Genomic DNA, 21,430 nt, shown 5'->3' on the forward strand with positions numbered 1-21,430 from the left:
GTACCCATTGTGGTTATCAAGTTGCCATTATAATCTCGCAGTTGACAATCATTCTCGCCAATCACTGGTTTTACCTTTAATCTGGCTATGTCTGTCTGATTAATGAGATTAGCTCTTGCTCCGGTATCCAATTTCATCTTTATGTTGGTTCCATGTATTATTAAAGGAATCGTCCAATCATCAGTATTTTGAACAATGGTAATCTGTTTTAAAGTTTCCGAATTGGTAATATTTTGATGTGCGTTTTCTAGGCTTTCCACTGTTTCAACAAAGAAGGAATCCTCTAAGTCAAATATATCTTCCTCCGAGTCAGGTTTGATCGTGTGTTTAACATTTTCTTTAATGCTTATTTCTTGCACAGCTCTTCCTTTGTTTACTGCACTAAGCATTTAAACTGCTGCAAATTTGTTCTCGATCTACATCGAGATGCATAGTGTTTTAGCTTGTGACATTTCGCACAGGTTTTTCCATATGTCGGGCATTTTTTGATCTGATGCGCGTTGCCACATCGTTTACACGTCATGACGCTCATGACGTCATGCGTAAAATGGTTGCCATTTGGAGCATGTTTCTTCTTTAGGTGCGCCACTGCATTAATGGCGTCGCCCACATTGTTGGTTTTCGCGCCACTTTCTCTGACCAACATTTGTGAGAATTGATTTTTGGCAAGTTCACTTGCGCTACACATACTGATTATGCCTTCTAATGTCAAGTCAGACTGTCGCAATAACCTTTCCCGCAGTTTGTCACTTTTTACTCCGTAGACCTCGCAAAAGTGAGTCTAGGAGAATCAAAAAATTACATGTTTGCACTTTTAGTCTCAGATCCGTTGTGAAGCAGTCAAGCGTTTCACCTGCTCTTTGCACTCTTTGCCTGAACACATACCGTTCAAAAGTTTCATTTTGTTGCAACTGGCATTGCTTGTCAAACTTTTCAATAACTTTTTTTTATCTGCCTCATCCCCAAACCGGAACAAGTTAAAGTTTTCGAGGGCTTGTGAGTCAGCCACCGTTAGAAACAGTGTCATTTTGCACTGGTCGCTGGCCGCTTCTTGGTCTAGGGCAGAGATATACAATTCAAACTGCTGCTTGAAATTGCGCCAGTTAATGTCTACTTTAGCCGAAGTACGAAATTGCTGTGGAGTTTGCAGACCTTTCACCTCGCTTCGACTGGGATTTGCTTCAATGTCATTGTTGAAGGCAGACTCTGGTTAGAAATTTTTTTCAAGTTTTGTTTCACAGAAAATTTTTGAAATTTCTCTTCTCTTGCTGAACCTTTCTACTTATCTCAGCATGCACTCGTGGTACCTTCTGATTTCCACTGCTGGTATCATGTGATGTTCTTTGCTTTCTAAATGAGGATGGTTTCGAAATGTAGTGTCTCACAAAGAATACCAAGCTAAGTTTTGAACAAAGCTAATTTGTTTACACTACAAATAAATAGATTTGACTTGCTTGTTAAGATATAAAAGATTATAAATTCACTAAAAATATGGGGCGACATTCTCCGACCCCCCGCCAGGTCGGAGAATCGCCGGGGGCTGGCGTGAATCCCGCCCCCGCCGGTTGCCGAAGTCTCCGGCACCGGATATTCGGTGGGGGCGGGAATCACGCCGCGCCGCTTGGCGGGCCCCCCCGCTCGATTCTCCGGCCCGGGTGGGCCGAAGTCCCGCCGTTAAATTGCCTGTCCCGCCGGCGTAAATTAAATCACCTACCTTACTGGCAGGACAAGGCGGCGTGGGCGGGCTCTGGGGTCCTGGGGGGGGGACGCAGGGCGATCTGACCCAGGGGGGTGCCTCCACAGTGGCCTGGCCCGCGATCGGGGCCCACCGATCCGCGGGCGGGCCTGTGCCGTGGGGGCACTCTTTCCCTTCCGCCTCCGCCACGGTCTCCACCATGGCGGAGGTGGAAGAGACTCCCTCCACTGCGCATGTGTGGGAAACTGTCAGTGGCCGCTGGCGCTCCCGCGCATGCGCGCCCGGAGATGTCATTTCCGCGCCAGCTGGCGGGGCAACAAAGGCCTTTTCCGCCAGCTGGCGGGGCGGAAATTCCTCTGGCGTCGGCCTAGCCCCTCAATGTTGGGGCTCGGCCCCCAAAGATGCGGAGCATTCCGCACCTTTGGGGCGGCGCGATGCCCGTCTGATTGGCGCCGTTTTGGGCGCCAGTCGGCTGACATCGCGCCGGTTCCGGAGAATTTCGCCCAAGATTCTAATTACAGAGCTCCTGAAGAAACAACTATTCACTATCTCGCCTCACAACCTTCTCCCCGAATCAAGAATATCACATGATCCACGTGTATGCGCTTGATCGGCATCTAGATGTTGGGTGCAGTGACAGTAAATTGTTAACCCTTCATTATCCTTACAATATACATATTGTCACACCCCCCACAATGCAAGACCTGCCCACCCCACCCCCACCAGACACTCCACCGCCCCCTTGAGACCCCCTAAATAAAGTGACCCCAGAGACCCCAAAATATGGAGACCCCCTCAGAAACACCCCAAATAAAGACACCCCCACTGAAAAGAAACTCCAGTCAGGAAACCCAACAGAAAAGAGACCCCTGTTGGAAGCTAGAGAGCATTCCAAACAGAGGCAATGAAAACAATTACTGTTGTAACACTCACCTGGGCAACACACCTGCTGGTTCAGACACAGGGAGCATCATGTGTCAATTCCTCAAAAGAGAAGGCCAGTCAGCTGTGTTTAAACCCCCTCAGATCCTTGAACTGTAAGCCATTCATTTGTTTCCCTTCATAGGCTCTGATTGACAGCTTACACACACACAGGCACACACACAGCTGTCATCTTTGCTCCATTCAAGTTCTTTCATGGGCGAGTAGCTCTAAAGTGCAATGAACTGCAATGTTTGTAAACAGCAACCACATCAAAAAGATCTGGGGCAAAATTCTCCTACCCGCCCCGCCACATTTCTGCCCCGACCGGCCGGCGGGAGTCTCCGTAACACCGGCCGGTCAATGGGGTTTCCCATTGTGGGGCAGCCCCACGCCATCGGGAAACCCCCGGGCGCCGGCAAAACGGAGACTCCCGCCGGCGGAGAATGACGCCCATGAATGCTGTCAATTTCCAGCTGACCACTTCAAAATCACTCAAGCATGAAGGGAGGTGATCGGATAGTATTTAATTCTGTTTGACCTGCTAATCAAAGATGATGTTTCATGCACTCTATATGATATCAAGAAATGGCTGAAGGCACTGGATACTGCAAAGGCCACAGAACCTGAAAACATTCCAGCAATTGTATTGAAGACATGCACTGCACAATTAGCCACGCCCCAAGCTAAGTTGTGACAGTACAGCTATAACACTGGCAACTACGCGGCAATGTGGAACATTGCCCAGGTATGCCCTCTTGACCTGTCCACAAAAATCAGGACAAATCCAACCCAGCTAATTATCAACCTATCAGTCTACTCTCTATCATCAGAAAAGTGATGGAAATGTCATTGATAATGCTACCAAGTGACACATTACTCAACAATAACTGCTCAAAGAAGTTCAGTTTGGGTTGCCCCAGGACCACTCAGCCCTTGACCTCATTTCAGTTTTGGTTCGAATATGGACAAAGGAGCTGAACTCAAGAAGTGATGTCAGAGTGATTGTCCTTGACATCAGCATTTGGCCGAGTGTGGCATCAAGGATCCCAAGAAAAACTGGAGTCAATGGAAATCATGGGTAAAACTTTCCACTGGTTGGACTCGTACCTAGCACAAAGTAAGATGGTTGTGGCTATTGGAGGTCAATCATCTCAGTCCCAAGACATCACTTCAGGAGGTGTTCAGGGAGTGTCATAGGCAAAACCATCTTCAGTTGCTTCACCAATGACATTCGGTCCATACTATGGTCAGAAATGGGGATGTTTCCTAATGATTGCACAATATTTAGCTTGATTTGTGACTCCTCAGATACTGAAGCATTCTGTGTTCATATGCAGGAAGATCTGGACACCATTTAGGTTAAGAGGCAAGTAATATTCACGCCAAACTATTCTACACCCAGTCTGAAACAAATATCTACCCTATTGAATCAATGCTGGGCATATTGTAGAAACCTGGCAAGTCTATCCTTGGAAAATTAATATCACAAAGTATTAAGACCTTCTTGTTCCTGCATTTTCTCTCATTTATCTACTTACCATTACTTCTATTTCCTTCCCGGTGTAGTCTATTATATACTCCCAGGAGTAACAGTATATTTCTGATTTTTAACTCTAAACTGATCTGCCAATCTTTGGAGCCTACATTTCCAACATTGTATCAAACAGAATGCTCCTTCTGCTGTTCATAATCCATACTCAACCAGCGTTTTCTTGCAAAACTCAAAACACAGTATAAACATTTGATGTATTTCTGTATTGGGATAACATTTGCTGAATAATCCTCAGTGTCCTAAGAAATATATGGACGCTATTGTCCATCAGGCTCACAATGTGGTTCATTTGCATGTATTGGAAGCTACATATATTAATACATAGGACCCTGCTCTTTGCAGACTGGATGAAGATGTACACACATTGTGCCTTTTTCAGCTAAACAAAATAAGTGACAGCCATTCATTGGTTCGTTCCTCAGGGCAATGCTTTGACCAATCAGAGTCAAGCAGCCTTGGTATCAATTTCAAAAAATGCCTGGAAGTTAACTGCCAGTCACCATAAACTGGTGCATTCTTCATGGCAATGTCTCTACCAATCATAGCCTACTTGCCAACAGATCAGCACTCTGTTCTCAGACAGTATAAATTTGTTGTTTCCTCTGGCATTGGTATTCTTGCAAATTGTCCTGATGAGTTCAAGGCGAAAACCTTTTACCGAAAGAAATCTCTTTTTTCAGCAGTTATCAAGTACTAGTAATTTAATGGAATATTTGATTAACACTGCTTTACATTTACTGCTCCTCCTTCCTTGTCTCCTACTGTGTGTCTCATGAATATTTTTCTAACCAGCAATGCTCACATTACAGTCCTACCTGAGCCATGGTTGTGTTGATGTTTTAGATCATTTCCCCATTAGAAATGTATGCCTGTTGCCCAAAACCTTTATTGACAGCAATGAGTGCATTTATTTTTTTGATAATCTTATTTTGCTCCCTGAACCCTTTGGATTTGTTCGTTCTTTCATCTTTCCGACAGTCAGTGCCAATTTTGTTCTCCTTTCTCCTTCTGCACATCTGTTTCCTTTAAATGACCAACAAATGTATTTGAAGTAATGAAAAGACATGGGACGATATTTCAGATTTACTATCAGGGCGTTTAACATTACTTGAGTAAATTGCAGAAAGGCGGATCTTCCATGAAGACTCATTTCTCTCTTACAGAGCCTGATGTTTGTCCTTTAATATCAATGGCAAAACAATTCAGTTTGTTGCATTACTGCTGTGTAATCATGCCCGTTGGAATTTCCCTCCTTTCCTTCGCCAAATGATCATGGCCAGGTGATAAAACTGAAAATTTACTCCATTAATGTTATGAAAATAGCTAAATAAAGTGACTGCAATGCATGGGAACTATGTACAAATAAAAAGCAAATGCTGGCAATGAATGGAAAATGCAGATACAGTCTGCAAGCTTGCCAGCATCTGATAAGTAAAGTCTTGGCCCACATCCTTAACAGAATTGTGATGTTAACATTTCAGGTATAGACAGCTCTTTAGAGTGCAATGTCAATATGTTTGTTTCTCATGTTGCACAGCATGATTCTGACCTGGAGGCTTTCATCTCCAAGTACTTTCCCTCCAGAATATAGAACTGGAAAAAAATATAAAAAGAGATAATGGGTGAAATTCTCCCCCAACGGCGGGATGTCCGTCGACTGGCGCCAAAGCCGGCGCAAATCAGACGGGCATCGCGCCGGCCCAAAGGTGCGGAAGGCTCCGCATCTTTGGCGGCCTAGCCCCAACATTGAGGGGCTAGGCCGACGCCGGAGGGATTTCCGCCCCGCCAGCTGGCGGAAATGGCGTTTGTTTCCCCGCCAGCTGGCGCGGAAATGCGGCGCATGCGCGGGAGCGTCAGCGGCCGCTGTCAGTTTCCCAGTGCATGCGCGGGAGTGTCAGCGGCCGCTGTCAGTTTCCCGCGCATGCACAGTGGGGAGAGTCTCTTCCGCCTCCGCCATGGTGGAGGCCGTAGCGGAGGCGGAAGGGAAAGAGTGCCCCCACGGCACAGGCCCGCTCGCGGATCGGTGGGCCCCGATCGCGGGCCAGGCCACCGTGGGGGCACCCCCCGGGGTCAGATCGCCCCGCGCTCCCCCCCAGGACCCCGGAGCCCGCCCACGCCATCTGGTCCCGCCGGTAAATACCAGTTTTGATTTACGTCAGCGGGACTTTGGCCCATCCGGGCCGGAGAATCCAATGGGGGTTCCCGCTAACCGGCGCGGCCGGATTCCCGCGCCCGCCCAATCTCCGGGAGCGGAGACTTCGGCGGGGGCGGGGGCAGGATTCACGGCGGCCAACGGCCATTCTCCGACCCGGCGGGGGGTCGGAGAATGACGCCCAATGTATTCTCTTCGGAACGCCAGAGATGTTGCAAAGTTATTTCATGTCCAAAAAGATTTTAAAAATATTCCACAATGATTTGCCTGATCCCTGAAATTTATCACAGAGTAAATCAATCGAATATTGCAACCTCTTACACATGGTGTGAAGGAGCAAACTAAACTCCAGAAATTAACCAGAAATGCCTCAGCAGTCTTAGCTTTTGAAATAGGGTTTATTTGCTCCCTGCATCATCTTTTCAGGCTGCTCGGTATTAACTGTCATTTTCTCTGGCCCCTATTTGTCTGGAAAGATAAACCATTGGATAATGTCTTCAGATAACATACAGGAGGCATTTGCAAAATTGGCTACACAGGCTTTAATTAGCCGCATGCCTTGCAAATGACTTTGTATGCTCGTCTGATTGTACTTCTATGTGAGCAATGATATTTCTCTCCTCATGGTATCTTTGTTATTATAATGAGATTGAAAGTTCAATACACCTAAAAAAAAATCCACTGGAAAGAATGGATGTTAAAGTTGATCATAATTCTTTCAACAGTATAATTTTTAAAAGAGACGCGATAAGACAAAACCACTTTGAGAAATATAGAAACAAATTGCTGGTTATTAATTCTACAGCCAGTAAAATGCAGAAAAAGCTGTGCTGCCATCTTCAATATTGCTTCATTAGAATCCCAATTAACACCTAAAATGGACTGCATCCTTCTGGCACTTTTCAGAATTGTCAGGGGAAAATAAATGTCATTTCATATCTAAATTTAACAGCTATGCAATTTGCAGATAAGAATGTCTCCATTTTATAGATAACACAAGTTGATTACTAATAAACCAAGAGGTACGTAACCTTTACAAAGAAATTGTAGGAGAGTGCATACATCAAAAGGACATTGAGTTTAGGGATTATATTTCAGAAAACTCTCCTTAATCAATCTAACTGACCTATCTGTACCTTTATTATTTGTGCCCTGGAGGAAGGCACTGATATAAAACCAGCTGTGATTTTAATTCTGTGGATCAAAAAACTAAGACTGAAGATGTCGCAATTTAAAAAGGGGGCAATTGTCCGGCAGCATTGCACCTAGCGCACGGAGTGGGGGGCCTGCCTGTACTGTCACTGAGATCGGGCCGCCCTTTACAAACGGTGCACCGATCTCTGTGAAGCCAGGCTTGCAGATGTGTTTAGGTCCCACCCCTCTCAGTGCTAGTGGAAACCATTTCCCCCTCGAAAACAATGACTAGGTGTGGGAAGATCACGTTGGGAATTCTGCCAGTACAGCCGATGCAATTCGCACCAGTTTTCTCGCCCAAACTGATGCAATATTTTGGGAGAATTCCGCCCAATATCTGTAAGCAAACCCTGCAATAAAGTAAATGTTGCCAACAAAACAAATCACAAGAAAAAAGTTGGCCATTCACTCACTCAAAGTTCTTCTACAATCTGTCGATTGACTCCATTTATCCACCTTTGCTCCAGCCATGAAGGTGATGAATGGAGAACATAGAACATACAGTGCAGAAAGAGGCCATTTGGCCCATTGAGTCTACACCAACCCACTTAAGCCCTCACTTCCACCCTATCCCCATAACCCAATAAACCCTCCTAACCTTTTTGTTCACTAAGGGCAATTTTATTCCGGCCAATCCACCTAACCTGCACATCTTTGGACTGTGGGAGGAAACCGGAGCACCCGGAGGAAACCCACGCAGACACGGGGCGAACGTGCAGACTCCGCACAGGCAGTGACCCAGAGGGGAATCGAACCTGGGACCCTGGCGCTGTGAAGCCACAATGCTATCCACTTGTGCTACCATGCTGCCCGCATGAGAATGAGGAAAATTGCGGACAAAGAGGTTAAAATCCATGGGCTTGGTTCTCCGATTTGGAGACGATATCCTGACCGAAAACTGTCCCAAAACAGCTACCGATCCTCCATCTAGTGGGGGGGCTAGAAGGCATGCAGCATAATGCACCCGGCTCTAGCTGCCGATACAGCCAGAGAATTGCAGGGTCCTTGGCCATGCATGCGCATAGCGGCGGCCGGCAGCGGTCGCGCCATGCAACATGGCGGCGGTCGTGCGCGGACTCGGCATGCCAAATAGTGCCCCCCCCTTTGGCCAGGCTCGCCATCCCAGGACCACCCCCTACCAGTGGTTCCAGCCCCTGCCAACACCCCCCCTCCCCACCCCCCGCCCGCGAATCGGCTCTCTCCCGATTGTGGCGGTGCTGGACTCAGTTCGCAGCCGCCACGCCGAATTCCCGAAAAGAAATAGCATGAGAGACCCAAGCCGTTGGGAACTTGTCCGGTCAGGGGTCGAGCATTGGGGGGAGGGCCTCCGGTAATGTCCTGAGGCCATCCATACGACATGCGGTGTACTCCTAGTGGCGCATCGCAAAAGCGGCGTCGCTCCCGATTCTGCCGGCAACATGAACTCTCCGGCTGATCGCCGAACGGGATTTTGGCTTTGTAGACCGGAGAATCCCACCCCTTATATATGCTAAACATATAAAAGCTGATGAAACTGCACTAGATTCCAAGATGAATCTTCTGAGTTCTCACAAACATAAGAGAACGAGAAAACCAAAAATGCACATTTCAAAACTATACCAGTTTTGCCGCACAAGCTTGTCATTTGGAAGTACTTAAAAATGGAATCTTCCAAATCAATCCAAAAAATCCACAATGGAAAGTCAGGGGTGAAACTTTACCAAGCACCACTTCTGCTTACTGCGTTCTGTAGATAATGCTGTCAGTTGGATCTGTGGACATAATATTACAGAGTGTTTAATGCAGAGAGAACTATCATTTGCTGAAGTTGTGTTATCGGATGTGGTGAATTAGTCTGTGGGACGCATCTTGCTTTTGATACCCAGTACAGCAAACAGCCTTGTGGCATGGGGGCACAGTGGTTAGCACTGGTGCCTCACAGCACCAGGGACTTGGGTTTAATTCCAGTCTTGTTGATTGTCTGTGTTGAGTTTGCACGTTCTCTCCGTGGGTTTCCTCTGGATGCTCTGGTTTCCTTCCACTGTGCAGGTTCGGAGGATTGGCCATGCTGAGTTGCCCCTTAGTGTCCAAAAGGTTAGGTGGGTTACTGAATTAGCCTCAGGGGATAGATCCACTTGCACCCAATCCCATGGAGTAGCCTGGGAGCTATCGGGTACTCCTTCTGCCCCGGGCACATCTGGTGGGAAACGGGCAGAACAGGGTGGCACCACGCCACCTGAGTCACCCAAAGAGCAGCCGGGCCCATCCAGGCCCGGTCGCCCCAGAATTGGCCACCAACAGGGATGCGGGTTGGGAATCACAGCAGTCCGCCTCCACCCCTGATGTACCATTTGGGGATCCACCAAGATGTATCGTTAGGGCCTGTAAGGCACCAGTTAAGTTGGTACAGGTGCAGGGGAGAGTTTAGTGGTAGGGGTTAGGGCACAAAGCTTTACAGATGTTGTCACATTAAACACCTGTCACAACCTGCCTCAGATTGATGTGAGGGGTGAGCTGGTCCGGGCTGGGCTCAGAGAGCATGTGGGGCAGGGGGGAATGGGGAGAAGTTATGGGTGTCCTTGGCTCCTCACCCACCCCCATCCCCGAATGCCCCCACCATCGTCATCCCAGGGATCCGATGGAACCATGTGATAGAATGGGCAGCTCACATGCAGAGATCACCCAGGTGGACGGTGGAAAGTGCTACCGTGGGCAGGAGTCAGACGTTGTCAGGCAATGCGGAGCACCAGAGCTCATCGCAGAGCGGGTTGTCACCATCCTTCATCCCATGGACCAGACCCCGTGTTACTATCAACCCAAGGTATGTATCACAGAGTGGGTTGCAGACGAGGGGGTGGCCGAGGGAGGGAGTGAGGAATGAGGGGGTGGGGTGTGGCACCCATGCCACTGGCCAGTGTCCCTCCCTAGTGGGTGTACCTGGAGGCGATTAGAGCATCTTGTGCGCGTTAGTCCTGGCGCACACGTCATGCAGCCTCCCGCGCCTGCCTGGGCTTCATGTCCTGTCCACCCTCCCCCTCCCGCGTAACCTGCTCATTGGACGAAACCTGGCATTCATCCTCCTCCTCCAACATGTCACTTTGTTGCTGTGAGATGTAGTGGAGGACGCAGCAGGCCGCCATGATGTGGGCGACATACTGGAGGGCCCCTCCAGAGCGGTCCAGGCACCTCAACCCCATCTTCCGGAGGCCGAATCACCGCACGATCATGCTCCTAGTCGCTGCATGGGAGGTGTTGTTGCGGCTTTCCACGTCGGTCTTCAGAAAGATGTCATCAGCCACGACTGCAATAGATAACCCCTATCGCCCAGGAGTCAATACCCCAGCTGGGGGAGGGGTGTCTCTAACATGTTAGGAATCATTGAGTGTGCCAGAATTAAGGTGTCATGCACACTTCCTGGGTATCGGGCACAGATGTACATGATGCGCAGCTAATGGTCACATATCAGCTGCACGGTCATCAAGAGGAACCCCTTTCGGTTTGTGTAGAGCAGCCTGTCATCTGCTGGTGCTCGTAGGGGGACATGCATCCCGCTGATCACCTCCTAGTCTTTGCCGGCACTGTGGGGGCTTCTGGCCCAGGCTCCCATCCTGATGCCAGGGGTAACGTCGGCTTGCACTGCCTTTGCCTGGGGTAGACTCCACGACCCCTACTCAGCGCCCCTGTAGGGGCTACAGTGGGCGTTGCCTTTGAGTGGGCCGCCTGATGCCCTGCTGGCTGGTGGCGGCCGAGTGGGGTTGGTGTGGCAGAGCGTGGGGTGCGGGGGTGGGGGCACCCATAAGGCTGGTGTCACTCTGCAGAACCAGGGGCCAAGGTGGGTGGTCAGTGGGGTGCGCAGCAACAAGACGGCTGCATTGCGGCCGCGACCATGCCGGTTTGTGACTGGACACCGCCCCAGTCCCATGGGGGGTGTCACCCGACCACATGGCCCATCTCCCTATCACCCCCCTCCCCCGCTGGCGTGGCAGGCCCCCCCCCCCCCCCACCCCAGCCAGCCTGGCCAGTGTCCGTCCCAGCAGCCCACGGTCGTGCCTCTTCTTATCCTACCTCCTCTCTCTTCCCTTATCAGCCTCGATGCCGGTTTCACAATTTTTAAAAGCACAGGTGAACCGTGCCATCGGGAACTCAGCCCATCGGAGGTGGAGAATCACGGAGGTCTCGGAGAATATCCAGTCAGGCCCGCTAATAATATACTGTATGTGCATTGTGGACCGCATTGATTCCGCTGGCGAGGTGATGGAGAATTGCGATTTGGTGTCAAATCAGCGTCCGCTGCGATTTCAGCGTAGAAACTGATTCTCCGCCCAATCGCGTTTTCGATTTCTGCGGCAGCCAATGGAAAATCCTGCCGCTTGTATATTCAAGATCACATTTACTGTAGTTTAAATATATGTGGCCATATGAGCACTGAATTTGACATACTATCCTCATGGACAAAGTCATAAATTAGATAAGAAATATTTGTTGGACGTTGAAAATCTGGAGGCGGTTGCGCCAGCACTTTAGGCTGGGGCGGGGTCAAGGGAAATGCCATTTCGGGGAATCATAAATTTGAGCCAGGGAAGTGGGATGGGAGTTTTTGGAGATGGGAGGAGAAGGGAACCAGGGCACTAAAGGATTTGTTTTTGGGGGGCGATGGTGGAGAGGGGGGTGGTGTCGGCGATTTATGGGGCGATTCTGGAAGGAGAGAAGACACCACTGGGGGGGGATTAAGACAAAATGGGAGGAAGAGTTGGGAGAGGGCACGGAGGAGGGGTTGTGGTGTGAGGTGCTCAGGAGGGTGAATGCTTCAACTTCTTGTGCAAGGTTGAGGCTGAACCAGCTGAAGGTGGGGTATAGCGTGCACCTCACAAAGGCAAGGATGAGCCGACTCTTTGAGGGGGTAGAGGATGTTTGTGAACATTGTGGGGGGATCCGCAAATCACATTCACATGTTTTGGTTCTGTCCAAAGCTGGAGGGGTATTGGAGGGAGGTCTTCATGGTAATCTTGAACCGGGTCCCCTGGAAGCCATATTCAGGCGACTCCTGCTGGGGTGGAGGTCAGTTTCTCCACCCTGTGCCCTGGCATGGCGGGGAGATCTGTTGGCATTTTTAACACTTGAGAAAGTGAAGTTTGAGTTGGGGGGAAGGATGGAAGAGTTCTACAATTCAAGGGCTTTGTTTATCATGCACTTTCAAGAATTGAATGACATCAAAAATTAGGGGGTGGGGGGACGGTTGGGGTCGGGGGGTGGGGAGGTTGGACTGTGTATGTTGTTGGTGACTATGTATAGGATGATGGTTGATTCCTGGGGCAAATTTCTCCCCCAACGGCGCGATGTCCGCCGACTGGCGCCAATCAGACGGGCATCGCGCCGGCCCAAAGGTGCGGAATGCTCCGCATCTTTGGGGGCCGAGCCCCAAAATTGAGGAGCTAGGCCGGCGCCGGAGGGATTTCCGCCCCGCCAGCTGGCGGAAATGGTGTTTGTTGCCCCGCCAGCTGGCGCGGCAATGCGGCGCATGCGCGGGAGCGTCAGCGGCCGCTGACAGTTTCCCGCGCATGCGCAATGGGGAGAGTCTCTTCCGCCTCCGCCATGGTGGAGGCCGTGGAGGAGGCGGAAGGGAAAGAGTGCCCCCACGGCACAGGCCCGCCCGCGGAACGGTGGGCCCCGATCGCGGGCCAGGCCACCGTGGGGGCACCCCCCCGGGGTCAGACCGCCCCGCGCCCCCCCAGGACCCCGGAGCCCGCCCACGCCGCCTGGTCCCGCCGGTAAATACCAGCTTTGATTTACGCCGGCGGGACAGGCAATTTCTGGGCGGGACTTCGGCCCATCCGGGCCGGAGAATTGAGCGGGGGGGTCCCGCCAACCGTGCGGCCCGATTCCCGCCCCCGCCCAATCTCCGGTACCGGAGACTTCGGCAGGGGCGGGGGCGGGATTCACGGCGGCCAACGGCCATTCTCCGACCCGGCGGGGGGTCGGAGAATGACGCCCCTGATTCTTTTTCTTTGATGTTTGTATTTACAATGTTGAGGATTGTTTGGGGGTTGGTGGGAGGAAGGAATTGTTGGCCAGGGGATTGACATTGTATTTGTTACCTTTCATTGTTTGTTGATGGGTGTAAATTTGGATGCAAATGTGGTAAAGGAGAATACAAATATTTTTTGAAAAATAAGTAAATAAAGAAAATAAATATTTGTTGGAAGTATTAACGTTAACAATTTTCTGTATTCCTATTGGTTGGTTTCTAACAGGATATTTCTTAAGTAGCGTATCCAAATTTCATCAGACAATTTGAAAGACCGAGCCAGTGCAAATGAGTTAGGGAGTCACCCACCAGGATTAGATGTATGCCAACACGAGAGATTTGTTTGCCAATACGATCAAGTTATATGTTGTTATGAGTGTACAGTCTGCCAGTGTGTGCAGGCTGCCTGCCAACACAAGTTTGTTCTGTATCACTACAAGCAAATAGTTTGCCACCATGAGTGAGTCACTGCTAGTGCAAATGAGAGTCTGTCAACACACCTGAGTGTCTGCTACTATTGTGAGCTGAATTACCCAAACAAAATTGAAGTAGGATCATTGGATAAAAGATGGTGTTTCAGTTGCCACAAAGCTCAATTTCCGCTCATATCAAGTTTAATAATTCTTAAAAGTTCATTCTTCAGTATTTGTTATTCAAATTCATACATCTACAGAACAAATTAAAAACGAAAGACAGCTATATCGTGAACAACAAGGCCATAAAAATAATTAATGTCTTTGTTCCAATTCAACCGCTGGAGAAATATTTTCATCGGACCTTAATAGAGGTACTTTTACAGAGGTACTAATAGCAGATCTTAATAGAGATACAGATATCAGACCTTTATAGAGGTACTGATATAGGGCTTTTACAGAGGTACTAATAGCTGACCTTAATAGAGATACTAAAATCGGACCTTAATAGAGATACTGATACCAGACCATTATAGAGCTCCTGATATCAGACTTTTACAGAGATACTGATATCGAACCTTAATAGAGACACTGATACCAGACCATTATAGAGGTACTGATATTGTACTTTTATAGACGAACTGATATCAGACTTTTACAGAGATACTGATAAGACCTTAATAGAGATATTAATATCAGACCATATTAGAGATGCTGATATTGCATCTGTTAACTTAAAGCAATTTATTAAGAACCATTATCAGAGTGGAAGCAAGTCATTCTTGATTCCAAAGAATCGCCTGAGAAGACCACCTAAGAAAAAGAAGGTTTTGCGATTCTTAATTGTTCCATTTCAGTTATCTATTCCAATGAAGCTTTGCAGTATTTTGGGCCGCTGTCCTCAATATACTTTGTGCTTCTGTATGTTATATTTCTTGTTTGCCACATAGAGAAAAAGTATAGAGGTGTCCATACTCTGGATTTATGTTGTTAAAACACAATGAGTGGTTTATTAAGAGGTGTTGCTCATACAATCAAAAATGGTGATCCGCCCAAAGCCGCACAAACACTGCTGATGTCACTACACATCATTTGGCACTAAATTAGCAGGAATGTATTCTCTAACACATAACAATGAGAGAAAACAAACATAATATTTTTCTGCCTAACAAAGCGAAAGTACTTTAGTGAAACCAAGAACAATCTCAGAGAGTTCACCGATAGATGTGTCAAGGAAAGTTGCTTTGAAAATATTTTCTGGGAAATCTCAAATTAGCAAAGCTTAGAAGCCTTGATGTGTCAATTCTCTTTTAAAACCCCGCTTACTTTTCAGTCTTGCTGCTAAGAAAGAGTATCATACAGGACAATATAAGCTTTCTGACTATTTTTCAGAAATCGGTTCAAATCCTGATTCTATTTTGAATGGAGGTCTTTCAAATAAAGTTGAGAACAGATCAGGGGCGAAATTCTCCGGTATCGGCGCGATGTCTGCCGACCGGCGCCAAAAACGGTGCAAATCAGTCAGGCATCGCGCCGCCCCAAGGGTGCGGAATCCTCCGCATCTTGGGGGGCCGAGCCCTCACCTTCAGGGGCTAGGCCCGCGCCGGACTGATTTCTGCCCCGCCAGCTGGCGGAAGTGCCCCGCCAGCTGGCGCGGAAATGACATTGCCGGGCGGCGCATGCGCGGGAGCGTTAGCGGCCGCTCACAGCATCCCCGCGTATGCGCTGTGGAGGGAGTCTCTTCCGCCTCCGCTATGGTGGAGACCGTGGCGAAGGCGGAAGGAAAGGAGTGCCCCCACGGCACAGGCCCGCCCGCAGATCGGTGGGCCCCGATCGCGGGCCAGGCCACCGTGGGGGCACCCCCCAGGGCCAGATCGCCCCGCGCCCCCCCCAGGACCCCGGAGCCCGCCCGCGCCGCCTTGCCCCGCCGGTAAGGTAGGTGGTTTAATCCACGCCGGCGGGACAGGCATTCTAGCAGTGGGACTTCGGCCCATCCAGGCCGGAGAATCACGGGGGTGGGGGGGGGGATTCACGCCAGCCCCCGGCGATTCTCCGACCTGGCGGGGGGGGGTCGGAGAATCTCACCCCAGATATTTGTTATGACAAAGCAGGTAAAATAAATTATGTGACCTCCTACTAGTTCTGCTGCCGATTAGCCAATGTGACCTGGTTGCCATGGGAACTTTGTTCCAGGTCAGGTCCTATTGAAAGCCAAGTGCCAGTTTTCACACCTAAACATGAAGTCAAAGCAGCTGACCTTGCTATTGTTGACTTAGCCTGGATAGAAAGAAAGGGACGGTGTCACAGAGTGAGAAACAAGGAAATGGCAGCTGTTGTGAACCAGAGGCGAAAAGGCTGTTCTCTGCTACTTGGCTGAATGTGGGTGGGAACACATTCTCTGGTCAAAGCGACACCTAACCCATGGCAACTAAAGGAGACTGGAAGACTTGGCCTGGCTTGGGCAGCAGAAGGAATCACCGGTAGTGAGCTTTGATGCTGGAAATTAGTTCAGATGTTCTCAAAAGACTGAGAAAAATAACTGTCAATGGAGAATCTGGCCTGTTGGAAGCTGGAAATAACTTTGGACTGGTTCCTTGAAAGACTGTAATGCTGCTTAATATGTGGCATTACGTACAAAACTGGCATGAGGTTACTGGTTACATTCGGAAACTAAATAGGAATATATGATCCGTAGTTTACAGCATTAGTTGTCTACTAATAATGATATAATAATTGCTTATTGTCACAAGTAGGCTTCAATGAAGTTACTGTGAAAAGCCCCTATTCGCCACATTCCGACGCCTGTTCGGGGAGGCCGGTACGGGAAATGAACCGCGCTGCTGGCTTTGTTCTGCATTACAAGCCAGCTGTTTTAGCCCACTGTGCTAAAGCAGCCCCTAAGTAATGTTTGGTCAATGCTGATTTTAGTTTACTACAGTAAAAGTGTTGGTCATCGGAAATTCAAATTTCTATTTCAAAGGTTGTCTGTGTCTACAGGGATCATAATGCAGTTTACAAGGCATTGTTCTGACAGACCAAGTTAGGAAAGTAAACTGAAACTCAAGCGTGTTCTACTCAGGAATAAATGCTCAATATTATATTTTATATTTATATATAAAATTGCTAGGCTCACCACATTGTTCATATAATTTGTAAACAGATTGATCTCTTTTATTTACAGTTCCACCAATTATTTCATTGAATTTCAAATCCTTACCAAATGGGCTGAAAAAGGTTCAGTGTATTGCAGCAAAGAGTAAACCAGCTGCAACTATTACCTGGAAAGAGAATACTTTTGGAAACTCCACGCAGATTTTGGTTGATAATGTTGATGGTACCGTGACTGTGGAAAGTCACTACCATGCACCCATCAACTTCACCGGACAAAAGCAAACCTGCATCATAAATCACCCGGCATTTAATGCAACTCAGAACCTTACTGTTTCCCTTGGTATGTTTGTATTCTAATCTTTTTAATCCGGACCTTCTGCTATTGAGAAAATATAATGGTTGGCTTTGAAAGTATATTCCTGCTACATGTACAACAGACTTTCCATAGATAATATAAAGAGCAGAATATAAATTGAAAGGCTATAATGAATTTTGTAGCTATTTGGGTAAATTAATCCTCTACTTTTCACTCTTGCAAATGTTTAATGATAGATATTACAGTAAACAATTTATTGTTTAAATATATTGGCAGCGAATTTTCATGGCGTATTCCCGCTCATACACTATATTTTCAGCATAGAGCCATATTTTAGGGAGGAAACACATGCGCATACAGTTTGCGTTACTTAACTTCCTGAGGAACTGTGTGTGTCTGGAGACCGCACTACATGAAACAAACCATTAGCTGCATTACATTCGGAAGAACACCACAAGCTACTTTGAATATCCCACAGACTGTCATTGTTAACAAATGAAGGCCACCATTGTCCTGTATAATTACTGGATCCTTCCAGTCAGTAATGGTGAGGGAAGATGCCATGGAATCGTGAGGGCCTGCATTTGGCAGGTGACAAATACAATTCTTGTTGTGCACCAGAGTTCATGAGCTGTAGCATGTCCCGTGCAGAATAGAGGCAGGATCATTCACTTTACCGGCTTGTTGGCTTCCCTAAGGGAAAATGATGGAATCATGCAGCTCCAAAACTTCCAAGTTTAACCTATTAACATACATAAACGGAAAGGAGTTCTGTTTACTGAATGGTAAGACCGTCTGTGGTGCCCAGTGAGTGATTCTTTGTTTATCGACACATGACAAACAGGAAGCTGCCAGGATGCATTTATCCTACACCAGTTAGCCATCACACCACTATTCAGGGTGAATAGGTAAATTGTAAAATATTTTATCTGGATGATACACTTCAGCAATTTTCATGTAATACATTTATCAAAGGCATTTTATTCAGAATTAGTGGGCGGTTGCATTTCTTCCATTTACAGCCAGGAAGTGAGATTTTCTCTGGTGTAGTGGCATCAAAAATCCATTCACAAGAATGTCCTCTGTTCATTACTCCTAGTTTCATTGAGACATGATTAAATGTCCATTCCACTGCATACCTCCAATGTCAGCCATGGCTCTGTGGTAGAATTGTTCTCACAGAGTCAAAACTATGAATTCAGGTCCCATCCTAGAGACTTGAGCACAAAACCTAGGCTGACACTCTCACTGTAGTGCTGAGGGAATGTTGTGCTGCTACAGCAAGCCCAGTCCCTACTGCCCTCGACGGGTGGATGTAAAATCCCATGGCACTGTTTTAACTTGGCCGTTGTGTTCCGACATTGCAACAATAATTACACAAGGAAAGTATTCCATTGACTGCAAAGTACTTTGGAGCTGTAAAGAAGCACAATATAAATGCAAGTTTTTCTATATTTTCGAGAACTGGTGAAATTATTTTTCTGATTAAAATATTTTAACCTTTACCAGGACAATATTTTTTTTTTACATGTTTTTCATTTTTCCAAATTTCCAGGTCACTTCTTCATAATTTTTAGAAGGCAGCTTCAGGCTTGTACTTAATAACTACAATCATTGTAGTAATTTTATATTTTATGCATTCACAGCCTTGGCTACAGAAGAAAATGTCAAGATGATGACATCGCAAATAAAATTCAGTAAGTCAAATTACCAAGAACGTATCCTTAGATAATAGCACACAGGTTTTCTTTGTTTCTAAAAGATTTCCATAAGTTTTGCATTTGCTCCTAACTGTTGGCATCCAAAATGAGTTCCTATTCAATATGGTTTAAATTAAAAAAATTATGGAACTAAGTCTGAAGCGAGAATAAGCAGGGTATTAGCCAACCTGCACAGAATGATTGCGCTTACCTGATAGCTTTTATTTTATTGACAATGCTCTTGTCAGGAATTGAGCAAAACTAATGCCAGGGTTATTGATTGGTCTTTAATCATGTTAACCAGACAGATTAGTTCTCATTGTTGTCCACAGGGTTTTAATGTTCAAGTGGGTGTTTTATGTAAGTCCTGACAGGAGGCAGGTAATTTTTCCCACTTTTTTTTGTTCAGGAATGATATTAGGCATAACTTAAAACAGACCTTCACAACTGTTTGTAATTCTCTTCTTTTGGGTATATAAAAGACACATTTCTAAAACCATTTTGTTTGCTCCAATGGCAAACCTAAATATTTAGACATGGGGCACAGCTCAGACACATCTTAAAAGACCGGCATTTCATGCTATGCATTTGCTAATTTTTAAACGTTCTGTCAATTAAAATGAATGGGGTTCTGGGAAAAACGGTAGTGAAAAGAAAAACAGTTTAATTGTCAGTCAAATGTTATTATTTGAGCTTCGGTAATGTACTCATGCAAATGATCAGAAATAGCCCTGTTAATATTTCATTACATTTAAAATAAAATGGAATTGTCTGTTCATTAAGGGATGATGATAAATACATAATAAAACATGATGGGTTGGATTTTTACAGAGTCAGGGAAACTCGGAGAAGCTTTATAAATGGTGGCCAGGATACAATTCTGAGATTTCTGACCCCATTCTTGTGGTTTCCGATCGTTAAAGTTCTTTTAAGCGTGTTGGCTGGTTCAGGTCTGAACTTTCAGTCAAGAATATATAATGAGGCCAAACATCCTTTAGAGTACTGAAAAACCTGTGCCGCAGGGAAAACAATGCATGACTGACAGCTCTAGCACTCTGATCTATGCTGTCAATTGCACAATGTTAATTTAAGCAAGGTAAGGAGGTTTCAAGGCCTTTTGTCGTTATTTTGTGTTGATACGTTAAAGGATCTTGATGACTGACCCTTAATTGCTCTGTAGTAATAAGGACTTATTTAAGGAAGTGCAAGGTTATCAATAAATTACTTTTTTAAAGCTTTTTAAATTCACATTGTTGTCTCCGTTGGATTCATTGACTCTATACTGTGTTTAGTGAGTGGATGGACAAGGAATTGCCGTACGTTGGTGCGAGAGTTATGAACAGACACAGGGTTGGGTGGGGAGAATACCTCGGAATGGGGGGGCATGTGGGGTGATGAGGGTTTGGTCAAGGATATATTTTGACAAAGGGAGCCTGAGGGGAAATTGAGGGTGGGTGGAGGGAATTGTTGGCAAGGAGGGTATTGGGGTCATTGGGAATGGGTGTCATAAGGTGCCATAGATACGGCATGGGTAGTGTGCAGAGAGTGAGGGGGTGAGGGCTGGAGGCCTTTTCCCTTTCTATTGTAACTGGGATGAAGTCCCACAGCACCGAGGTGGAGCCTTTAAAAACACCCAACAGCCCTGTGGCTGCTTTCGAACTTTTTCCCAGGTCAGTTGGTCCAACTGAAGACCACACCCCACCTCCCGAGCTGGGCATTTTCCCAATTTCTGATACCCAGCTTGAGGATGAAAGTCCAGTTTGATTAATGAATGTTAACTGGTAACCAATTCTGTTACTATCGTGGAAATACTCCACAAGGGCAGCACGGTAGCATTGTGGATAGCACAATTGCTTCACAGCTCCAGGGTCCCAGGTTCGATTCCGGCTTGGGTTGCTGTCTGTGCGGAGTCTGCACGTCCTCCCCGTGTGTGCGTGGGTTTCCTCCGTGTGCTCCGGTTTCCTCCCACAGCCCAAAGATGTGCAGGTTAGGTGGATTGGCCATGATAAATTGCCCTTAGTGTCCAAAATTGCCCTCCGTGTTGGGTGGGGTTACTGGGTTATGGGGATAGGGTGGAGATGTTGACATTGGGTAGGGTGCTCTTTCCAAGAGCCGGTGCAGACTCGATGGGCCGAATGGCCTCCTTCTGCACTGTAAATTCTATATAATAAAAAAGTTTGTCAGAACCTGTGGAGAGAGAAACAGAGTTAACTTTACAGGTCAATCATTTTTTTGTCAAAACTGGAAAAAGTTAGACATAGCAGGTTGTAAAGAATTACAGAGGCAGGGAAAGAAGTGATGGGGGCAGTTTGTAGAAGGGGAATAAAAAGAGAGGTCTGTGTTAGGATGATGGGCAGGAGCAATGCAA

The 21,430-nt window shown here is 47.1% G+C and overlaps 1 protein-coding gene across 1 annotated transcript in view; it reads left to right on the forward strand.

The window, feature by feature from the left end:
• The window catches only part of LOC140428752 (cell surface glycoprotein CD200 receptor 1-B-like), a 64,516-nt gene that overhangs the window by 24,619 nt on the left and 18,467 nt on the right, over positions 1–21,430 (forward strand). The window contains exons 3-4 of the mRNA XM_072515459.1: positions 17,117–17,386; positions 19,009–19,059. Coding sequence (XP_072371560.1) covers positions 17,117–17,386; positions 19,009–19,059 — 321 coding nt within the window. The remainder of the gene's footprint in view (positions 1–17,116; positions 17,387–19,008; positions 19,060–21,430) is intronic.

This window comes from Scyliorhinus torazame, chromosome 8 (assembly GCF_047496885.1).
Source record: "Scyliorhinus torazame isolate Kashiwa2021f chromosome 8, sScyTor2.1, whole genome shotgun sequence".
NCBI lineage: Eukaryota > Metazoa > Chordata > Chondrichthyes > Carcharhiniformes > Scyliorhinidae > Scyliorhinus > Scyliorhinus torazame.